The sequence below is a fragment of the Leptonychotes weddellii genome, chromosome 5 (genome assembly GCF_054177405.1).
Source record: "Leptonychotes weddellii isolate Sample4059 chromosome 5, ASM5417740v2, whole genome shotgun sequence".
Taxonomy (NCBI): Eukaryota; Metazoa; Chordata; class Mammalia; order Carnivora; family Phocidae; genus Leptonychotes; species Leptonychotes weddellii.
Genome location: NC_138373.1, coordinates 122,326,112 through 122,345,655, shown reverse-complemented (window position 1 = coordinate 122,345,655; position 19,544 = coordinate 122,326,112). Strand labels below are relative to the sequence as shown.

Below are 19,544 nucleotides of genomic sequence, written 5' to 3'. Positions count from 1 at the left end.
ATTCACAGCAGTTTCAAGAGAGCTTTCCTTAGGGAGAATGAAGAGAGCACATTGAGCAACCTGCAGCAATTACAGCAAAATGTTAGTAGCATCTGCTTAATCTGACAGTTATCGTCTTCTCTATACTGTAGAATTGAAATGTTTCTTAATTTAAAAAAGTGTTTTTAAAGGTAGAAATTACAGACAGCATACTTTTCAAGAAATAAAATAGAAGAGTATGTGAAGTATAAAGAAAGGTGGTTATTTTTTTTCTTAAGATCAAAGATACTGGAGTCTATTTGCTGATGGAAATGATGCACTTGGGTGAGACAGATTAATCCCAAATGAGTGAAAGGAGCTATCAAAAGGAGCAGTCTCAAAAGGAAAGATGAATGTAACGCAGTGTAATTTGTTTGCTAAATACAGGTGGCACGATGTGCTCTGATTTTCGACTATACATAACATTCAAGAAAGTAAGAGGGCCACCAGTGAAGTAAGGACCTCCAAAAGTTTGTCCTTCCACAAAAGTAATGAAAAAACTGCCAGAAAGTGTCAAAATCAACTTTTTCAGAACTCTGGGAATTAACAAAAGGCGTCCAGCAATCCAAGGAGCATTCAGTGAAAAAAACAGCTGAATTTCAGTAACAACAGAGAACTCTGTGGTACTTTAACATATCATAGTACCAGCCTCTCTGCTTGAAAAAATGTTTGTATTCCTGGTACTAGTGTTACCAGCTCGACCCCAAGACCTGACCTCTTATTGCCCACCTGCTTGAACTGACCGACCTTTGTCCCACATTTTTCCTTAAGCTCTTCTTTCCAGCTATCTCAACTCAGGCAAATGGAAACCGAAACCCCCCTCAAGTGATAGCGACTGCCCTGACAAGACCACCAGCTGGCCCACACCACCCAGACCAGTTCGATTCTAAGCCCCGAACTGCATGGATGGACTATGGAATAACCTCTAGAATGACTGACAACTACCTTTATTCATTATAATACTAAAATCTCCGCCCAAAGAGGAGCACAAGCCTCATTTACATAACATACAATGTATGCACAGGCATGTTTCCTTTTCCTTAAGGCAAGTGTGCAACCTTATACCCACCTCTACATGCAATGACAAGAATCCCTTTTAAAATATTCATTCATCATAACCCTACATAAAAGGAACCCATCCAAACTTGCTCAGGGAATCACAGCTTTGCAAGTTATTCCCCGTGATCTCCTCACTTGCTGCAAATAATGTTTACTTGTGCAACAACTCCACCTGGTGTATCTGTGACTCACCAAGAAGTGAACTCACATTGGTTTGGTTACACTAGTAACTAGTAACCAGAGTTCTCTCAAAGCCTCATTCCAAAAGAGAAGTCATTATTTGACCTGTCTGGTGCTTCCCAGACAGGGAAGAGTCCACTCGAAAGGTTCATCTATTGAACCTCACTTAAACTCATTAAAAGCTTCACCTTGGGGGTTGTTTGTCAAATGTTTTAACATCACAGCTGCTTAAGAGGATGGGTGACAGTTGGGTCCAACAAGAGACAAATCAAAAGGCTTAAAAGCAAAAGCTGAGGAATAAGATATCCATAGGGGCTTTGAAAAGCTCAGACATATCCCTGGAAATCCAGAAGGCCATACACAAGCTTAAGGTCATGTGCACATGTTCAACAAAGACCGAGGAAGGCCCGAAGCTCTCAGGTCTAATTGACCTTGAGGTTCTGGGCAAGCAAAAAGCGAAAGCTAAGGCTCTAGTAAGCTGCCTGGCAGAGTGCTAAGTGTCCTAACACACACACACACACACACACAATTCCACACACACACACACACAGTTCCTCAACAAAGATCAGGCCTACTGGTTCTAGGGATTTAAGAAGTTTCTGTCCAGTTATTTACTGACCACTACCTACCTGAGCAGAGGCTTCAGTGGCCACACCATGACAAAAATACAGACTTTACAGAATTAGTTTAGAAATGGTATAAATAACAACAAACCCCAGGAGAATCTGATATAAAAACTATCACCTCAGGGGCGCCTGGGTGGCTCAGTCGGTTAAGCATCTGCCTTTAGCTCAGGTTATGATCTCAGGGTCCTGGGATCAAGCCCTGCATTGGGCTCCCTGCTCAGTGGAGAGTCTGCTTCCCATTCTCCTTCTCCCTCAGTGCTCTCTCTCCCTCTCTTGCTCTCTCTCAAATAAATAAAATCTTTTTAAAAAAAACTATCACCTCATAGATTTTGAATAGTCCGGTTTTCAATAAAAAAAATTACGAGACATGCAAAGGAACAAGAAAGTATAACCCATTGCGGGGGAGCAATTAATAGAAAACTGTCCCTGAGGAATCCCAGACATTGGACTGACTAGAGAAAGACTTTAATCAGCTATGTTAAATCTGTACAAAGAGCAGGACGCCTGGGTGGCTCAGTCGGTTAAGCGGCTGCCTTCGAGTCCCACATGGGGCTCCTTGCTCAGCAGGGAGCCTGCTTCTCCCTCTCTCTCCCTCTGCTTGTGCTCTCTCTGTCAAATAAATAAAATATTAAAAAAAAAATCTGTACAAAGAGCTAAAGTATGAGAACAATGTCTCACCAAATAAAGAATTACCAATAAAGAGAAATAAATGCATGTGCTCATATTTCACTTGAAATACAGATGTCAAAGAAGAAAACAACTACAACAAAAAACTTACTGTGTAGCCTTGACTATGTCCCATGTGCTGTAATCATCAATATGAGTTTTCCGTCCAAGAGGTTCACCATATCCATGGTTATAATGGCTTTGGGGTTTGATTTCCTGTTAAAGAGTAAATCACACAAAGGCAAAAGTTCAGAAGAGAGGTACAGAAAACGTTTCAATATTTTACTACCATTTTTGCACTGTTTGAAGAATGTTCACTACTGAAATTAAGTTTTACCTTATTCTGAAGACTGTACTCTTCAGAGAAAAAGCATGTTCAATAGATCTACCCCTTGTGCACACTCTCAAAACAGAAAAGTTGTGAGACTAGAAATTAGTGGCAAATCTGAAACAAATTTATCTTTAGCTCCATAGAATTCTTACTTCATCAACTCTCACTCTCTTTTTTTTTTTAAGATTTTATTTATTTATTTGACAGAGAGAGACAGCGAGAGAGGGAACACAAGCAGCGGGAGTGGGAGAGGGAGAAGCAGGCTTCCTGCCAAGCAGGGAGCCCAATGCGGGGCTCAATCCCAGGACCCCGAGATCATGACCTGAGCTGAAGGCAGTTGCTTAACCAACTGAGCCACCCAGGCACCCCAACACTCTAAACTCTACTTTAACACCTAGCACTCTACTTTAAAACCTTCATCACATGCCAAATAAACTCTAAGGTGGTAAAGAAACAAACCAATGGAGATTATTCTTCTATTATTTTCAGATACTATCTTTCCTTATACTCCTTTATGCTGAGGGCTTGTTAAACATCTCCCATTAGGTGAGTAAGGAACAATGGGGCAGCTCTGATAAAATGTAAATCCACTTAAATAGTTCTAAAAAGGTCAACACTCTTAATTTTAAACTTTTACAGAATATTACATCCACTCAAAGCTCGTATGCTGTAATTTTCTATTTAAAATACAAAATTTGTTACGCATGGTCAGCTCCCTCAATATAACACAGCACTAAGATACAATTATTTTTCCTTTATATGACAACAGAAAACTAAGCATGTTTGGCCTGCTACACATAAAGCACTATATGGTGTACTGCAACCTCAGGCCAGGACACGGTAAGGCCAATACAAAGTTTAAGAGGTTGCCAAAAAATTCAGTAATCAAGATAGAAACTGCCCAAGTGTCCATCAATAGATGAATGGATAAAGAAGATGTGGTATATCAGCCATAAAAAAAGAATGAAATCTTGCCATTTGCAGGAACATGGATGGATAGAGAGTATAATGCTAAGTGAAATAAGTCAGTCAGAGAAAGACAAATATCGTATGATTTCACTCATATGTACAATTTAAGAAACAAAACAAAGAAAAAGAGACAAACTGAAAAACAGACTCTTAACTACAGAGAAAAACCGATGGTTACCAGATGGGTGAAATAGACAAAGGGGATTAAAGAGTACACTTATCATGATGAACATTGAATAATATAGAGAATTGCTGAATCACTATATTGTACACCTGAAAGTCATGTAACACTGTATGTTAACTATACTGGAATTTTTTAAAATATATCTTAATGGGTTCTGTTTTAAAAATCAAAGCCAAGGGATGCCTAGGTGGCTCAGGTGGTTAAGCTATTGCCTTCGGCTCAGGTTGTGATCCTGGGGTCCTGGGATGGAGCCCCACCTCGTGGCTCTCCCTCTCCCTCTGTCCCTCCCCTCTGCTCATGCATGCACTAGCTCTCTCTCTTTCAAATAAATAAATAAAATCTTTAAAAAAATTAAAAAGCCAATGCAAAAAAAAAAAAAAAATCCCAAACATCAACCTTTTAAATACAGATAGCATCAATATTGTTGATTTTTCCTTTTGCACCAGGCTCCACTGTGGCTCGGAGCAGCATTGCAAACATACACCAAATACATTCACTTGCCTTTTACAATCCAGAGAGGAAGGACAAAGTAGGTAAGAAACTTAAGTCACATACTAGAAGAACCTTCCAATAATAAGTTAAAACCTAAACAAAGACAACATAAGATCTAAAAAGTAGTAACTTTAAAACCTATTTCAAATTGAAAATCTGTTAGGGCAAACTGCTATTCTTATTTACTAAGGACTAACGTTTTGCTTTTACAGACAAAAAAAAACAAATATTCATAAAATACAAAATAAATCTCTTTTTAAGGCTTACTATCCTAATGTTTCCATGTGACTTTAATTCCATTTTTATCCCCAGAAACCTCACTCATTGTACAAAATGATTAAGTTGTACTCTTAGTTTCTCCACAGACCATTCCGCCTCAGTGACATTGCCAAATGTTCTAGAAATGACTTTTTTCTTCCAGTTACATTTTTAAATTAAATCTGTTTTATCCATCTATAAAGTTTTTGTTTTTACTTTTTGGTAAAAGAAACTAGACTTTTTTTTAAGATTTTATTTATTCATTTGACAGAGAGAGCTCGCACACAAGCAAGGGGAGAGGCAGGCAGAGGGAGAGGGAGAAGCAGGTTCCCCACTGAGCAGGGAGCCTGATAGGGGATCAATCCTGACCTGAGCTGAAGGCAGACCCTTAACCAACTGAGCCATCCAGGCGCCCCAAGAAACTTGACTTTTATTTATTTTTAAGATTTTATTTATTTATTTGACAGAGAGATAGAGAACACAAGCAGGGAAACAGGAGAGTGAGAGGGAGAAGCAGGCTCCCCGCTGAGCAGGGAGCCCAACATGGGGCTCGATCCCAGGACCCCGGGATCACGACCTGAGCCAAAGGCAGCTGCTTAACTGGCTGAGCCACCCAGGTGCCCCAGAAACTTGATTTTTAAAAGATAACTCTAATATATCCCTACAGTAATTCCAGAGAGGTAAAGTTATTCCCACTAAAAGGCAGAAGTAATGATGTTAAAGCAAATCTCCAGCCTATTTCATTTCCAAAAAAAAAAAAAAAAATTATAATACGGATTTTGAATTATCTTTTTCACTTTTAAACAGACTGGAAACTGATTCATCTACAGAAATAGTACCCCATCACTGTGACAAATGACAACACTCTCTATTAAGATAATCACCACTATCACTAGGCCTAGGAATAGCAATTGTAATTTTTTAATTTCAAAAACATAAAGAAAGACGATGGACTCTGAAAAACAAACTGAGGGTTCTAGAGGGGAGGGGGGTGGGAGGATGGGTTAGCCTCGTGATGGGTATTAAAGAGGGCACATTCTGCATGGAGCACTGGGTGTTATGCACAATGAATCATGGAACACTACATCAAAAACTAATGATGTAATGTATGATGATTAACATAACAATAAAAAATTTTAAAAAACAAAGAAATATACTGTATTCATGTAAATAAGTATATCTTCAATAAATGTACAGATAATATTAACTTTTAATTACAAATTTGCTATTATATATCAGATACATTTTCAACACATAAATATTTAATAATTTTAAATTGTATAATTTTTCCTTGATTTTTATGGGAACCAAGAAGCAACTTAATTGATACTTGCCAAGAAAAATAATATGAATTTAAAAATACATATGTAGATCACTGTAACTTTTAAGAAAGCAGTAAATCCATTAGAAGCAGCTTGGTGTAATAGAAAAAGTCCTTGACTGGGAGGCTACTGAATTCAAAGTCTGCCACCTTCTTATCTAGGTTATACCCAGGGAGGCAATTCACTACTACAGGATTCAGGTCCCTTATTTGTAAAAAGAGAAGGATAAATAAGACAAGGACACAGTTCCTCTGAGGTGCCTCAAGGACCAACAACAGGGTGTCCAAGAGCTCTAAGGCTTAAGCCCTACTCTCAATTCATTTACTTCTTAAACAAAGGCCTGTGTGATTTATCCTATCTTTAGATACTGAGGTTTTGCATAAGATTAATTGAAAAAAAGATGCAGCTGCTTTTTTTAAAAAAAAGTTCAAAAACTACTAGATCACCAGTCCTCCAAGATGCCTTCTAAGGCTAACACACAATGATTTTCTATATTGGAGTAAAGAAAGTACAGCCATAGGAAGATCCTTAAAGTTATACCTAGTTAACAGCCAAAGGTTTTGTTTTGTTTTGATTTTTAAAGATTTTATTTATTTATTTGACAGAGAGAAAGAGCACAAGCAGGGCAAGAGCAGCAGAGGGAGAGAGAGAAGCCAGCTCCCTGCTGAGCAGGGAGCCTGATGCAGGGCTCGATCCCGGGACCCTGGGATCATGATCTGAGCTGAAGGCAGACGCTTAACCGACTGAGCCACCCAGGCACCCCAACAACCAAAGGTTTTTACAGTCCTAGTAGTTGTTGAAGAGAACTGAAGGAAGGAGAAAGCATCTCCAAAATCTAAAGCTAAAGTAGAGACAAGAATGAGAAGAGCTGGAATAAGCTCAGCTGCACACTGCTGCAAAGGGAAATCAACATGACAGTACTTATACAGCAGGTATAGGCAAATGTTGGCTGGTGTATCAAGATGACAGATGCCATAATACATGTTTTTTCACATGCTCCAGTGGAATATAACCAATCAACTAGTTACCAAGTGTCCGTATGCAATCTAGTTAACTTTTTTTTAGAATGCTAGACCTATTAAATCTTTAGTTTACATTTATTTTTATTTTTAAAAAAGAGGGACGCAGCATTGACCAAAGAATCCTCTATGGCCCAGTGCTTATTATGTTTATTAATTAGCAACTGAATACAGATGTTTTATAAGTGCTCTAGCAGAAAAGGTTCTCTAAGAACTGATTCAATGGTAGAGTATTTCTGAAAGAATAAATGTGCAAGAAGAGTAAATTCAGGAATATTCAGGAAAAAAAAGGGTAAAGGAAGAGATATGCCCTACCACTGACTACAATATATTAGGAAGGAAACATATGCAAAAATAGGAGCAACGCAGTAATAAACAGGCAATGGAATAGAGCTTGAAGAATGAGAATTAGAATCAGGAGGGAAAGACGTATTATTCAATAAATGGTATAAATGGACAAATGGCTAGCCATTTGGGATTAAAAAAAAAAAAATTTAGCAATCTCCAACATAAAGGCTGATATGCTTGCAGGAAAGATGTTAACAAATATAGCCAAAGATATAGTTTCCTTAATGGCAGATGATACTGAAATGTGTTTGAAAATAACAGGGCCACACAAAACAGAATTCAGGGCAGCATGAATGGAGGCTTCCCAGGTCAGCCACACTCCCATAAGAACATACAGATGCCTATGTGAGAAAAGGATAGGGTTCTCCTCGTGAGAGAAGGATGCATCTTCCTGTTCTTGGGGAATGTGTGCCCCTCCTGGACTCTCCTAACTGTTCTGGAAACTCTGGCCAAATACCAAGTCTAAGTAACTTGTTCAAAAGGCTCTAGGATTTTCTTCAATGTTTACTACAGGACAAGGTAAATTGCAGGTCAATTTCCCAGGCTTCCCAGAAATGTGACTATCTCCTGGCAGGACCAGGCTCCAGCCTACCTAATTCCCACCTCACTCTTCATACATATGAGGTAACTTCCAGCCAGACCAAAGACTTAAATATAAGAATACTGGCAATAACAGTCCTAATGTAAGCAAAACAAAACAAAACAAAGCTCTGAGAAAAGCATGAATAACATCACATTTGACAAAATGGGAAAAGGATATGAAGATAATTCAAAGGGGGCAAAATATAATTGCCAGAGAGAGAGAGCACACATGCACATGCAAAAGAGATGAAAAAGACACCACAATTCCAAGTTAATTAAATAAATGCATTCCCAAACCCTCCCTCCAAAAAGAGGGAGAAATCAATTTAACAACATTCTAGCACACAAACATGTTACCCACAAGGCACATGTTACCTGCCTATCTCTGGTGCATAGCCCACACTACACAGAGAATTAGCAAGCCAGCAGGGATGAACTATATGCTTATGATGTGCACTGTGTAAATGTCTGCTGTCAGGTATCACTCTAATAAGGCAGACTCTGAATCAAGAAGTTAAATGTACTTAATTATATAATTTTGAGTCGGTTCAAATTTAATTCCGTTAAATGTATGAGATAAAATTAGAGCACCATAAAGGGTTACTGACAAGAAGAAAGGAAAGGAAAAAAGGTCTATGCATACTTATTTTTAAGTCCCAGCTAAAACTGACAAGCCAAATGTGAGAACTTAAAACCTGAGGTAGTGATGAACTAGATTCTATGTATACCATAAGGATTTTTTTAAAAGGGAATATCAATTATATATAACAAAAAGACAGCATAAGCATAAAACAAATACCAAGGGAACAATAAATAAGGAAAAGCAGTAGCCATCACATGATTATAAAAGGATTTAAAAAGTGTATTTAGTTAATACTGCCAGCAGATGGCACTACACTCAAGCCATAATGCTTTCTAACTTTTTTTTGATGCTCTCTCTTTAAGGGAAGTTAGACAAAAATGATTTGATTATAAAATGGAAAGATTAAGAATCAATTTTTTCAGTAAGCAACAGGTCCCATATATTACATATTCGGCTGCAGTTCCAGATCCCTGCCTAACACTACATGATTGCTGCTTCTAATAGAGTCCAACCTGACTCACAGGTTCTCATACTGGAGTAATACCACCACTGCCTCAATCCAAACTATCAAATTAATCTTGCTAGCTTCTAACAAATTTTAGAGTAGGAAAATGTTCATCATCACCTTTTAGCTTCTTTAAAAACTGGTTTCCACTTCATTTCCTTCTAGGATTAATCCACGCATATACAGATATTTGTAACAATATGCATAAATTTGGCATACATTTTTTTCTTTCCACAGGCATTTGATGAACAAATGCCTATATGTACATTTTTCTCTCTCTCCTATCTCCTTAAAAATAAACTTTATTTTCAGGATTTTTATTTAGGATAATGTAAGATTTACAAAAACAATGCAGAGTTCTCATATTCTGCACACCCAGTTTCCTCTAGCATTAAGATCCAACGTTAGCACCGCACATTAGTACCACATATTTGTTGCAATTAATGAACTAATGAACTAATACTGATACATTATTAACTGAAGTCTATACTTTATTCACATTTCCTTAGCTTTTACATAATATCCTTTTTCTGTTCCAGGATCCCATCTATGACATCACACCACATTTTAAGTTGTCATGGTTTCCTAAGCTCCACTTGGCTATAACAATTTCTCAGACAGCCCCTTGACAGTTTTTTGAAGAGAGGTAGTCAGGCATTTTGCAGAATGACCCTCAACTGGGATTTGTCTGATTTTTTCTCATTATTGGTCTAGAGTTATGTGTTTTTAGGAGAAAGTGTTGTTTTCTAATTTAACCTAATTTTTACAATTTCTTTGAACACTGCTATAACAATCTTTATTCGTCCAAATATCTTCATGTAGTCTGTAATCATAGTACTCATTTTATATTCTTCCATTTTACATTTCTTCATACCATTATAGGTAGTTTTTGTAAGTAATGCTTTGAACCACTGCAAAATATTTAATTAAACATTTCCCAATCACTGAAAATTTAGGTTATTCTTACATTTCCTAACTAAACTCAGATGTTATTTCTTAGGCATTCCATTCTTTGTCTTCTAACAATCTCTTCACCACTGAACATAAACTATGACAAGTCAAGAAGCCTATCTTAAATCATTTATGCACTCTCAGTGCTTAGCACAAACACAGCCTGGCATAGTATTTGGTTCCCTTAAAGGAAATTACAAAACAAATGGATGGATTTTCCCCACTACTAAAAAATACTACCTTTAACTCATTTAATATTTCTTCTTTTTAACTGGAATAAACTTCCTAAAGAGGATTCTTAAAGAGAATGAGTATTTTTATGGTTCTTGATACAATATGTAAATTGTTTTGCAAAAGGATACTTATAATCCCACCAGCATCGTATAATTAACCATTTCTCCATAAATTCGCTAGAACTACTCTTATTTGCATTGAATTCTTCCCCTAATTTAAATAAAGTAAATAATACTTGATGTATTATTTAATACTGGGTGCCTGGATGGCTCAGTCGGTTAAGCATCTGCCTTAGGCTCGGGTCATGATTGGGTCCTGGAATGGAACCCCATGTCAGGCTTCTTGCTCAGTGGGGAGTCTGCTTGTCCCTCTGCCTCTGCCCCTCCCACTCTCTCCAGGCACCACCCCCCACCCCTGCTCATGCACCTGCTCTTTCACTCTCTCAAATAAATAAAATCTTTAAAAAAAATACTTGATATTTTAACCCTTAATATATTTTCCTATTCTATGTCATCTTTTGAGAATTGCCTGTTCTTATCCTTTGGCCATTTTATTCTATTTGAGGCCTGAAATTTGTTTAATAGATTTGAATCAGATTTTCACATATTGAGAAGATTAGATATTAACCTTTTTCATACTGATCTAAACACTTCTGTTGTATTTTTTGAGTTATTTATCCTTTTAATATATTTCAAGAATTATACTTTTTATACTCACATACAATCTTTTTCTTGGGCTTTTTGGTCTTGACTTTTACATTTAAATGCTACTGCAATCATTAGTGCTACCCATTAAATATTTCCAGTTCTCTTCCCAAGCACACAGCAGGATTATACACCATGGCCCCTTGAAAGTTAAGTGAGTCCAAGTGACTTTTTTTTTAACTAATATAACATGAATAAAACAGACATGTTGCTTTCAGAGAACAGGTTTTAAGAGCCAGTATGCAATTCCTCATTCTCTTTCCCTCTACCATGGAAAATGGCAATATTCCAGAGAGTAATCAGTCCAAGTCCCAAAGCAGCCACTATCCGACCCACAATGCATGTGTACTGCACACTGACATGTAAGCCACTAAGACTTTAGCGTGACTACCCCAGAAAAACCTAGCTTAATCTGACTCATACAACTCTGAGAATTATTTTGGTAAAGAGTATGCAATGGAGAGCTACCTAAAGCATTTTCATTGTATTTTGGAGCTTGATATCCAGGATAACCTCCACATCTCAAGACCTTTAATGTAATAACTAGTATACAGGAGTACTGCTAATGTTCAAATTTATCTTGTATCTGGACACATGGTTAAAAATATTAATTTGTTTTTTGATGATTTCTTTGAGTAGCCTAAGAATACAAGTATTCCAAACATTTACTCCTCCAAGTAAATGTGGTCTTTCACTTCCATGGCATATGACATTGGCAAAAACATCAAATGCAATACTGGGGAAAAAATGATGACCGTACATCCTTATTTCCTTACCTTTTTTTTTCCACTTTAAAAAGGCAATGCCTTTACTGTTTCTCCATTATATATAAAGTTGTTAAATAGTATTCAAATACATTCCAGAGAATGAGTAACATTGTACTTGGATATAAATACCCAGCCGACCACCACACCCTTTCACTATAAAATATGTCCAATTTCATATTTCACTTGAGATTAACTCTCAATTTTATCCTCCAACTATAGGATTCTGAATAGCCTTCTTTTACTATTATCTCCTACTTGGCCTGAAAATCTTATGGAAGTCTCTCTCTACTTCTCTGCTTCCTGACCTTCACATACAGCCAACTCTTCTTAACCAGCAGCCCAAGCTCAAGTGCTGGCCACATTACCAACTTGGCACCCAAAAGCTAGGGCAGACATAAAATGTCCCATCTGTGGCAAATCTGAGGAAGTACCTTTGAAGCACTCTAAGTTTTGTTTTTTAAATGTATGAGTCAAGTGCACGTGTACAGTAAGTTTTAAATTTAATTACCAAATTGCAAATATGATGTCAAATAAACACTGAAAATCCTAAAAGAAGAAATGCAAAAATCCCATCTTCAATTGAGAATAAAGGCATTTATTAGGCATCCAGTTCAGTAGGCAATAGATAATCAGGGAGTTCTGAGCAAGGAAATTACAGATTAGATATACAATTTTAAAAGATAATCTAATGATGTTTTTCCTCCTCACCATCTCCACAATATATTCTTCCACCTTCCTGTGTAATTTATTAAAAGGCATTTCTAACTAGCAAAATGTTCACACTAAATCACATTCAAGGCCCCAACATTTCAGTTGCAATTAATTAGCTATCGAGTCTTACTACTTCTTTTCTGTCTTGCAGACACTCCATCACTTCTTTTTTGTCTTGCCTCTAAAATATCTTCTCAAATGGTCTATCCACCTTGCTCTTCCAATCACTCCCCTGCTTAAAATCCTTATAATCCTAAACAGAGTAAAGCGGTAACATTTCAGTAATCACGCAAAATTGCATGAACTGGCCCCAACTTACTTTTTCCAGCTTTAGTATCCACCATTTCCTTCTAAGCATCCTAAATGTTTATGTATAACAGCCATCCCAAGAAGTCTTGTATATTAAAAGCCTCAGGGTCCTTTCACTCATGTTAGCTATTCCACTTAGAAGGCACACCCCATCTCAGATCTGGCAAACTTTTACAAATCCTTCAATTCACAATTCAAATGTCACCACAGCCTTCCTCGTTTCCCTCAGGACAAGTCAACAATCCAGTTTTCTGTGTTCCCAATGCTCTGCAAACAAATAATTACAGTACTGCGTGATGGTGTATTAGTTTCCCATTACAGCTATAATAAGTTACCACAAACTTAGTGGCTTAAAACAACACAAATATATCATCTTATAGTTCTGGAGGTCAAAAGTCCAAAATCAAACATCAGTATCAGAAGGTGTCAGCAGGGCCACACTCCCTCAGGAAGTACTAGGGCAGAAGCCATTCTTTGCCTCTTCCAGCTCTGGTAGCTTCCAGCATTCCTTGGCTTGTGGCAATATCACTCCAATATTCCAGGCCCACATCTCCAAATCTCTCCAGTCTGCTTCATATAACCTTCTGTGCATGTGTGTTCAAATCTCCCTCTGCCTCCCTTTTATAAGGACACATATGATTGTAATTAGAGTCCACCTGGCTATCCAAGATAACCTCCCCATCTCAACACCCTTAATTTAATTATCTCTGCAAAGACTCTTTTCCATTAATAATGTAACATAGGTTCCAGGGATTAAGATTTGATCTTTGGGGGCCCATCATTCTGCCTACCACAGGACAGGAATAAAGATAGAAAAATGAGAAGTAAAGAGGCAAGTTCATATTATATAAGCTGGTGCTGACTGTAGTTTTCTCTTGGCTATCAAATACCCTCAATCATTGGTGATAATGTGGCTCTCTTCTGTGGAGCATTTTGAGAATTCTGAAATTCACCCCATGGAGATAAACAATAACTCTCTCCTTGACCAAACTTTGGTGAGAGTCCTCTGAAGTCTCTTCTCAACTAGGTCTCAACCTTGTCCTCCCATATCCTTACTGGGACTGCACAGTCCAGCTTTAGCAGCTCAGAGAGAAATTCCCATCCCTGATTTCTGACCATCCTGACCTGCTTTCAGCAAAAGTCCTATTAAGTCAGTTCAGCAAGAATCCCCCTATCCTTGATGTCTCCTCTTAGTATTTCCATCCACTGACCCCCCTCATTCTGCTTATTGGCTATAAATCCCCAATTGTACTTGCTATATTCAGAACTGAGCCCAGTTCTGTTCTTAGGGGCTGCTTCTCCCCCTATTGCAATAGTTCCTGAATGAAATTAATTTTTACCACTTTAACTACTGTCCAGCTCTGGTTTTCTTTGACAGAATCTCTGTAACATCCTCTGCTGTAGAAGAGGCATTCTCCAGCTCACTTCTAAAAACTCCTCCTCAGCTCTTATGCTACTGGAGTTGCTTATACCAAGCAGGTAACTATCTTTTGGTAAGTTTCTTTCATGATGGCTCTAGCCTAACTAGCCTCTAAAGTGTTCGCCTGGTCCAAAGGAAACAACTCAACATCACTACACAAACAGAGGAAGCCCTCTCTTCTGGCTTTTCCACTATAGGACTATTTTATGTATCCCTTACCTTTATGCTTCCCCAGGAAAGCAGCAGCGGCCCCCAGTCTCTGGGCCTTCAATAACTGCAGGGGACCCAAATCACACTTCTCCATGAATTCTCTAACACTCCACTAAGACAGCATCCCAGCAGGCATCCAGCCATAGACACATTTTCCCTCCTGAAAAGACCCCCAGTCTTTCAAAGAAATTGTTTGCAACCCGCATAGAGAACAATACAAACACTACAGCATTCCCTTTTGGATTAATAACCCTTCAAAGAGCCCTTCCTCTCAATTAAGTCTCCCTTTATTTTGTATAAGCTGGAGGTAACACAGTTCCAGGACAAATCATGGCCATTTCCCAGCAAGTTCAGCATCTCTGTTTACACCGCAGGGATCCTTTGTCAGCTACTGTCCTCAGCTTTGAGCTCCAGGAAAAATGCTTAGATGACACAAAAAAAAGTCCCACTTAATATCCTGTTATACAAAAGTATATCATAAATTACTTATTCTTTCTTACCTAGTATTTTTCACTTAACATTATGTTTCTGAGATTTTTCTGTGCTGATACATGTAGTTCAATGCAACTCCTAGATGGTACTCTGTTATACGAATAAACCACATCCAGTTTCCTACTGAGACTTTTTGCTACTATAAACCATACTACAATGAACAATCTTATACAGATCTCACCTGTAAAAGTTTCTCTAGGGTAAGCACCTAGTAATAGAACTTTTGGATAAAAAGATTTTAGTATCTTCAACTTCCCTACCATTAAATTGCTTTCTAAGGTGGTAGTACCAACTTAAACTCTCACTAGTAATGTCTGAGTTTTCCTTTCACTATATTTAGATTTACCAGACTTAATTTTGAGGAAATATGATGGGTACCAAATTACACCTTGTTTTAATCTGCATTTCCCTGAAGCAAAGAAAATTTATCCAGGAGAAATCAACTCTATCGATGCTGATGAAAACTCAAGAAGGCTAAGGACCACATGCTGACCACTGGATTTAGCAATCTAGATGCTGCTTTACTTTGACAAGGTGGGGCACATGCCAGGCTGGATTGATTAAAGAAAATTTGGGAAGGAAAGGAACTGGGAACAGCAAATATAAGTAACTCTTCTGAGGAGTTTTGCTATAAAGAAGAGCAAAGAAATAGGGCAGAAGACAGAAGGTAAGTGGGATCAAAGAAAATATGGTTTGATTTTGGGATTTTTTTTTTTTTTAGGATGGGAGAAACGATCGTTAGTAGATATAATCTGATAAAGCCAAAAACTGATGATGGAGGAGTGTGAGAACTGCTGGAGAGATGCCGTAAGTCAGCCTGAGAGAATAGAAATTAGTATAACCAAACATATACAGTACTTTTACGTTGAAAACCACAAAACACTGATGAAAGAAATCAAAGAAGATCTAAAAAAACAGACAGACATACCATATTCATGGATTGGAAGACTTAATACGGTAAAGATGTCAATTCTCCCCATACTGATATATAAGCTTAATGCAATTCCTATCAAAATCCTAGCAAGATTTTTTGTAGATATAGACAAGATTAATTTAAAATTTATATGGGAAGGCAAATAAAGTAGTTAAATAATTTTTTAAAAAATGAATAAAGAAAGCAGGTACTCATTTTCAAGACCTATTATATAGCTACAGTAATCAAGATGGTATACTATTGGCTGAGGGACAGACACATAATCAATGAAGCAGAACACAGAACCCAGAAATAAGCACACACAAATATGCTCAACTGATCTCTGACAACCATGTAAAAACAATTCAATGGCGGAAAGATAAGCTTTTCAACAAATGGTACTGAAGCAGCTAGACATTTACAGGCCACAAAAAGTCCAAAACACAAAAAACCTCAACCTGATTCTCACACTTTATGCAAAAAATAACTGATCCTGAACTTTAGTGTTACCTGTGAAACTATAACTGTAAAAAAGAAAAAGAAAATCTTTGAGATCTATGGCTAGGGAAGGAGAATCTTAAGAATTAAAAAAATACAGCCCATAGGGGCGCCTGGGTGGCTCAGTTGGTTGGGCGACTGCTTTCGGCTCAGGTCATGATCCTGGAGTCCCGGGATCGAGTCCCGCATCGGGCTCCCTGCTCGGTGGGGAGTCTGCTTCTCCCTCTGACCCTCCTCCCTCTCATGCTCTCTCTCTCTCATTCTCTCTCTTTCAAATAAATAAATAATCTTAAAAAAAAAAAATACAGCCCATAAAGGTAAAAACTTATAAACTGGACCTCATCAAACTTTAAACTTATGCCATGAGAAAGATCCTACTGAGGCTGAAAAGACAAGCTGATAGACTGGGAGAAAATATCCGCAAGCCAAGACAAAGAACTAGTGTCTAGGATATATTAAAAATTCAACAGTAAAATAAAAAATCAATTGAAAAAAGTGGCAAAAGGCATTGTTATGGGCTGAACTGTGTCCCCCAAAATCCATTTGTTGAAGCCAAGATGACAGTACCTCAGAATGTTACTGTATTGGGAACTAAGCCCTTTAAAGGGGGAATTAAGTTTAAATGAGGTCGCCAGGGTGAGTCTCAGTCCAATCTGACTGGTGTCCTTAAAGGAAAAGGATATCTGGACACAGATACCAGGGGCACTGTGAGCACAGAAAAAAAAAAACCATGTGAGGACACAGCAAGAGGGCAGCCATTTATAAGCCAAAGAGTGGGACCTCAAAAGAAACCAAACCGGCTAATACCTTGATCTTAGACTTCCATCTTCCAGAACAATGAAAAAATAAATTTCCATTACTTAAGCCACCTTGTGTGTGGTATTTCTATGCTCTAGCAAACTAATACAAAGAGACATTTCACCCAAAAGGATATAAAGATGGCAAATAAGCACATGAAAACATAGTATCATTAGCCATTAGGGAAATACAAATTAATACCACAATGACTTATCATCATCTACTATTCAAATGGGCTAAAATCAGAAAGTATCAATACCAAATGCTGGTGAAAATGCAGAGATCAGATTACTCATACACTGCTGACTGAAATGTAAAATGTACAACCACTCTGGAAACAGCTTGACAGTTTCTTGAAAACACTGACATACAACTACCATATAACCCAGTAATTGCGCTCCTGGGTATTTATTCCAGAGAAATGAAATCTTTTTTCTTAAGATTTATTTATTATTTTAGAGACAGAACATGTGCATGGGGAGGAGGGGCAGAGGGAGAGGGAGAGAATCTTAAGCAGACTCCATGCCCAGGGCAGAGCCCAATTGGGGCTCAATCTCAAAACCCCAAGATCACGACCTGAGCTGAAATCCAGAGTCAGACACTTAACCCAGGTGCCCCATGAGAACTTATTTTTACTTTACCTGTACACAAATGGTTAAAGAAGCTTCATTTATAATAACCAAAACTGGAAACAATCCAGATATCCTTTAATAGGTAAATGGTTAAGCAAACTGTAGTACATCCATATACTACCCAGTAATAAAAAGGAACAAACTAATGACTGACTGCTACAACCAGACGAATCTCCAGAGAATTATGCTGATTGAAAAAAAGCCAATCCCATAAGGTTACATACCACTATGATTCCATTTAAATAACATTCTTAAAATTAGAAAACTATAGAAATGGATAACAGATTAGCATGGTATACAAGGGCAATACGAAGGATCTCTGTGGTATGAAATGTTCCATATCTTTACTGATTCACTATCAATCTCCTGGTTGTGATATTATACTATAATTTTGCAAGGTGTTACCACTGGGGGATCCTGGGTAAAGGGTACACAAGATCTCTTTGTACTTTTTCTTACAACTGCATGTGAATCTAAACTATCCCAAAATAAAAAGTTTAACTTAAAAATTATCAACTTAAAAATGTTAAATTTGCACAATTTATCATAAATAAAATATGCCTTAACAAAAAAAGTTATGCAGTAGAAAATATTTTTAAAAGGCATACATAAAAAGCCATCCAGATCAGTGTTGTCCAACAGAACTTTCTGCAATCAGATTTATTTGAGAGAGAGAGCATGAGAGGGGAGAGGGTCAGAGGGAAAGGCAGACTCCCCACCAAGAAGGGAGCCCGATGTGGGATTCTGACAGAGCTTTTCAATTATATAGTCAAAAATAATTTGTGTTTTGACCTATTAAATTATATGGCAGAATATATATGAGGATTACGGGTTTGGAGTCAGAGAGAGAGTTTAGGTTAATATAAGCTGCCAACTACTAATGACGTGAACCCGAATAAATTACTTCACCCCTCTGACTCTGCTTCCTAATCTGTAAACAGTTCAATAATATCTGCTTTGCAGAACTGTAAAAAGTAAATGAGCAGAACACTGAAATAACTTCAAAATGTCCTTCAGTAGGTGAATGAATAACTAAACTATGGTGCACCCACACAATGGAACATTATTCAGCATTAAAAAGATGAGCTGTTGAGTCATGAAAAAACATGGAGGACACTTAAATGCATATTACTAAGAAGCCAATCTGAAAAGGCTACATACTATATGATTCCAATTACATGACATTATGGTAAAGGCAAAACTATGGAAACAGTAAAAAGATCAGTAGTTGCCAGAGTTACAAGGAGGGAGGGATGAATATAGATGGAGCACAGAGGATTTTTAGGGCAGTGAAACTATTCTGTATACTACTGTAACAATGGATATATGTCATTATACATTTGTCAAAACCCAAAGAATATATACCAAAAGTGAACCCTAATGTAATGTATGAACTTTGGGTGATAATGATGTGTCAATGTAGGTTCATAACAAATGTAACTCTGATGCAGGGGAAGGTGGTGCAGATGTGGGGGACAACAAGTATATGGGAAATCTTTATACTTTCTGCTCAGTTTTGCTGTGAACTCAAAACTGATCTAAAAAATAGAGCCTATTAAAAAAAACTTCAAGAATTTTTTAAAAAGTAAATGAGGGCATTTGCAATCATTGCTAACCAGTGCCTGGCAAATAATAGTCAATCAACTTCATGACTGTATTATCACTTTCACATTGCGCTGCACTATAAAAAAGGAGCATTTGAGTTCAAGCAGTTTAAACCTGGATTCTAATTCAGTTCTGCCACTTACCAACAAGTAACTTTC

The 19,544-nt window shown here is 37.5% G+C and overlaps 1 protein-coding gene across 2 annotated transcripts in view; it reads right to left on the bottom strand.

The window, feature by feature from the left end:
- The window catches only part of ZDHHC17 (zDHHC palmitoyltransferase 17), a 92,050-nt gene that overhangs the window by 64,152 nt on the left and 8,354 nt on the right, over positions 1 to 19,544 (bottom strand). For both annotated transcript variants that reach the window (XM_006737762.3, XM_031032935.2), the window contains exon 2: positions 2,662 to 2,765. In XM_006737762.3, coding sequence (XP_006737825.1) covers positions 2,662 to 2,765 — 104 coding nt within the window. The remainder of the gene's footprint in view (positions 1 to 2,661; positions 2,766 to 19,544) is intronic.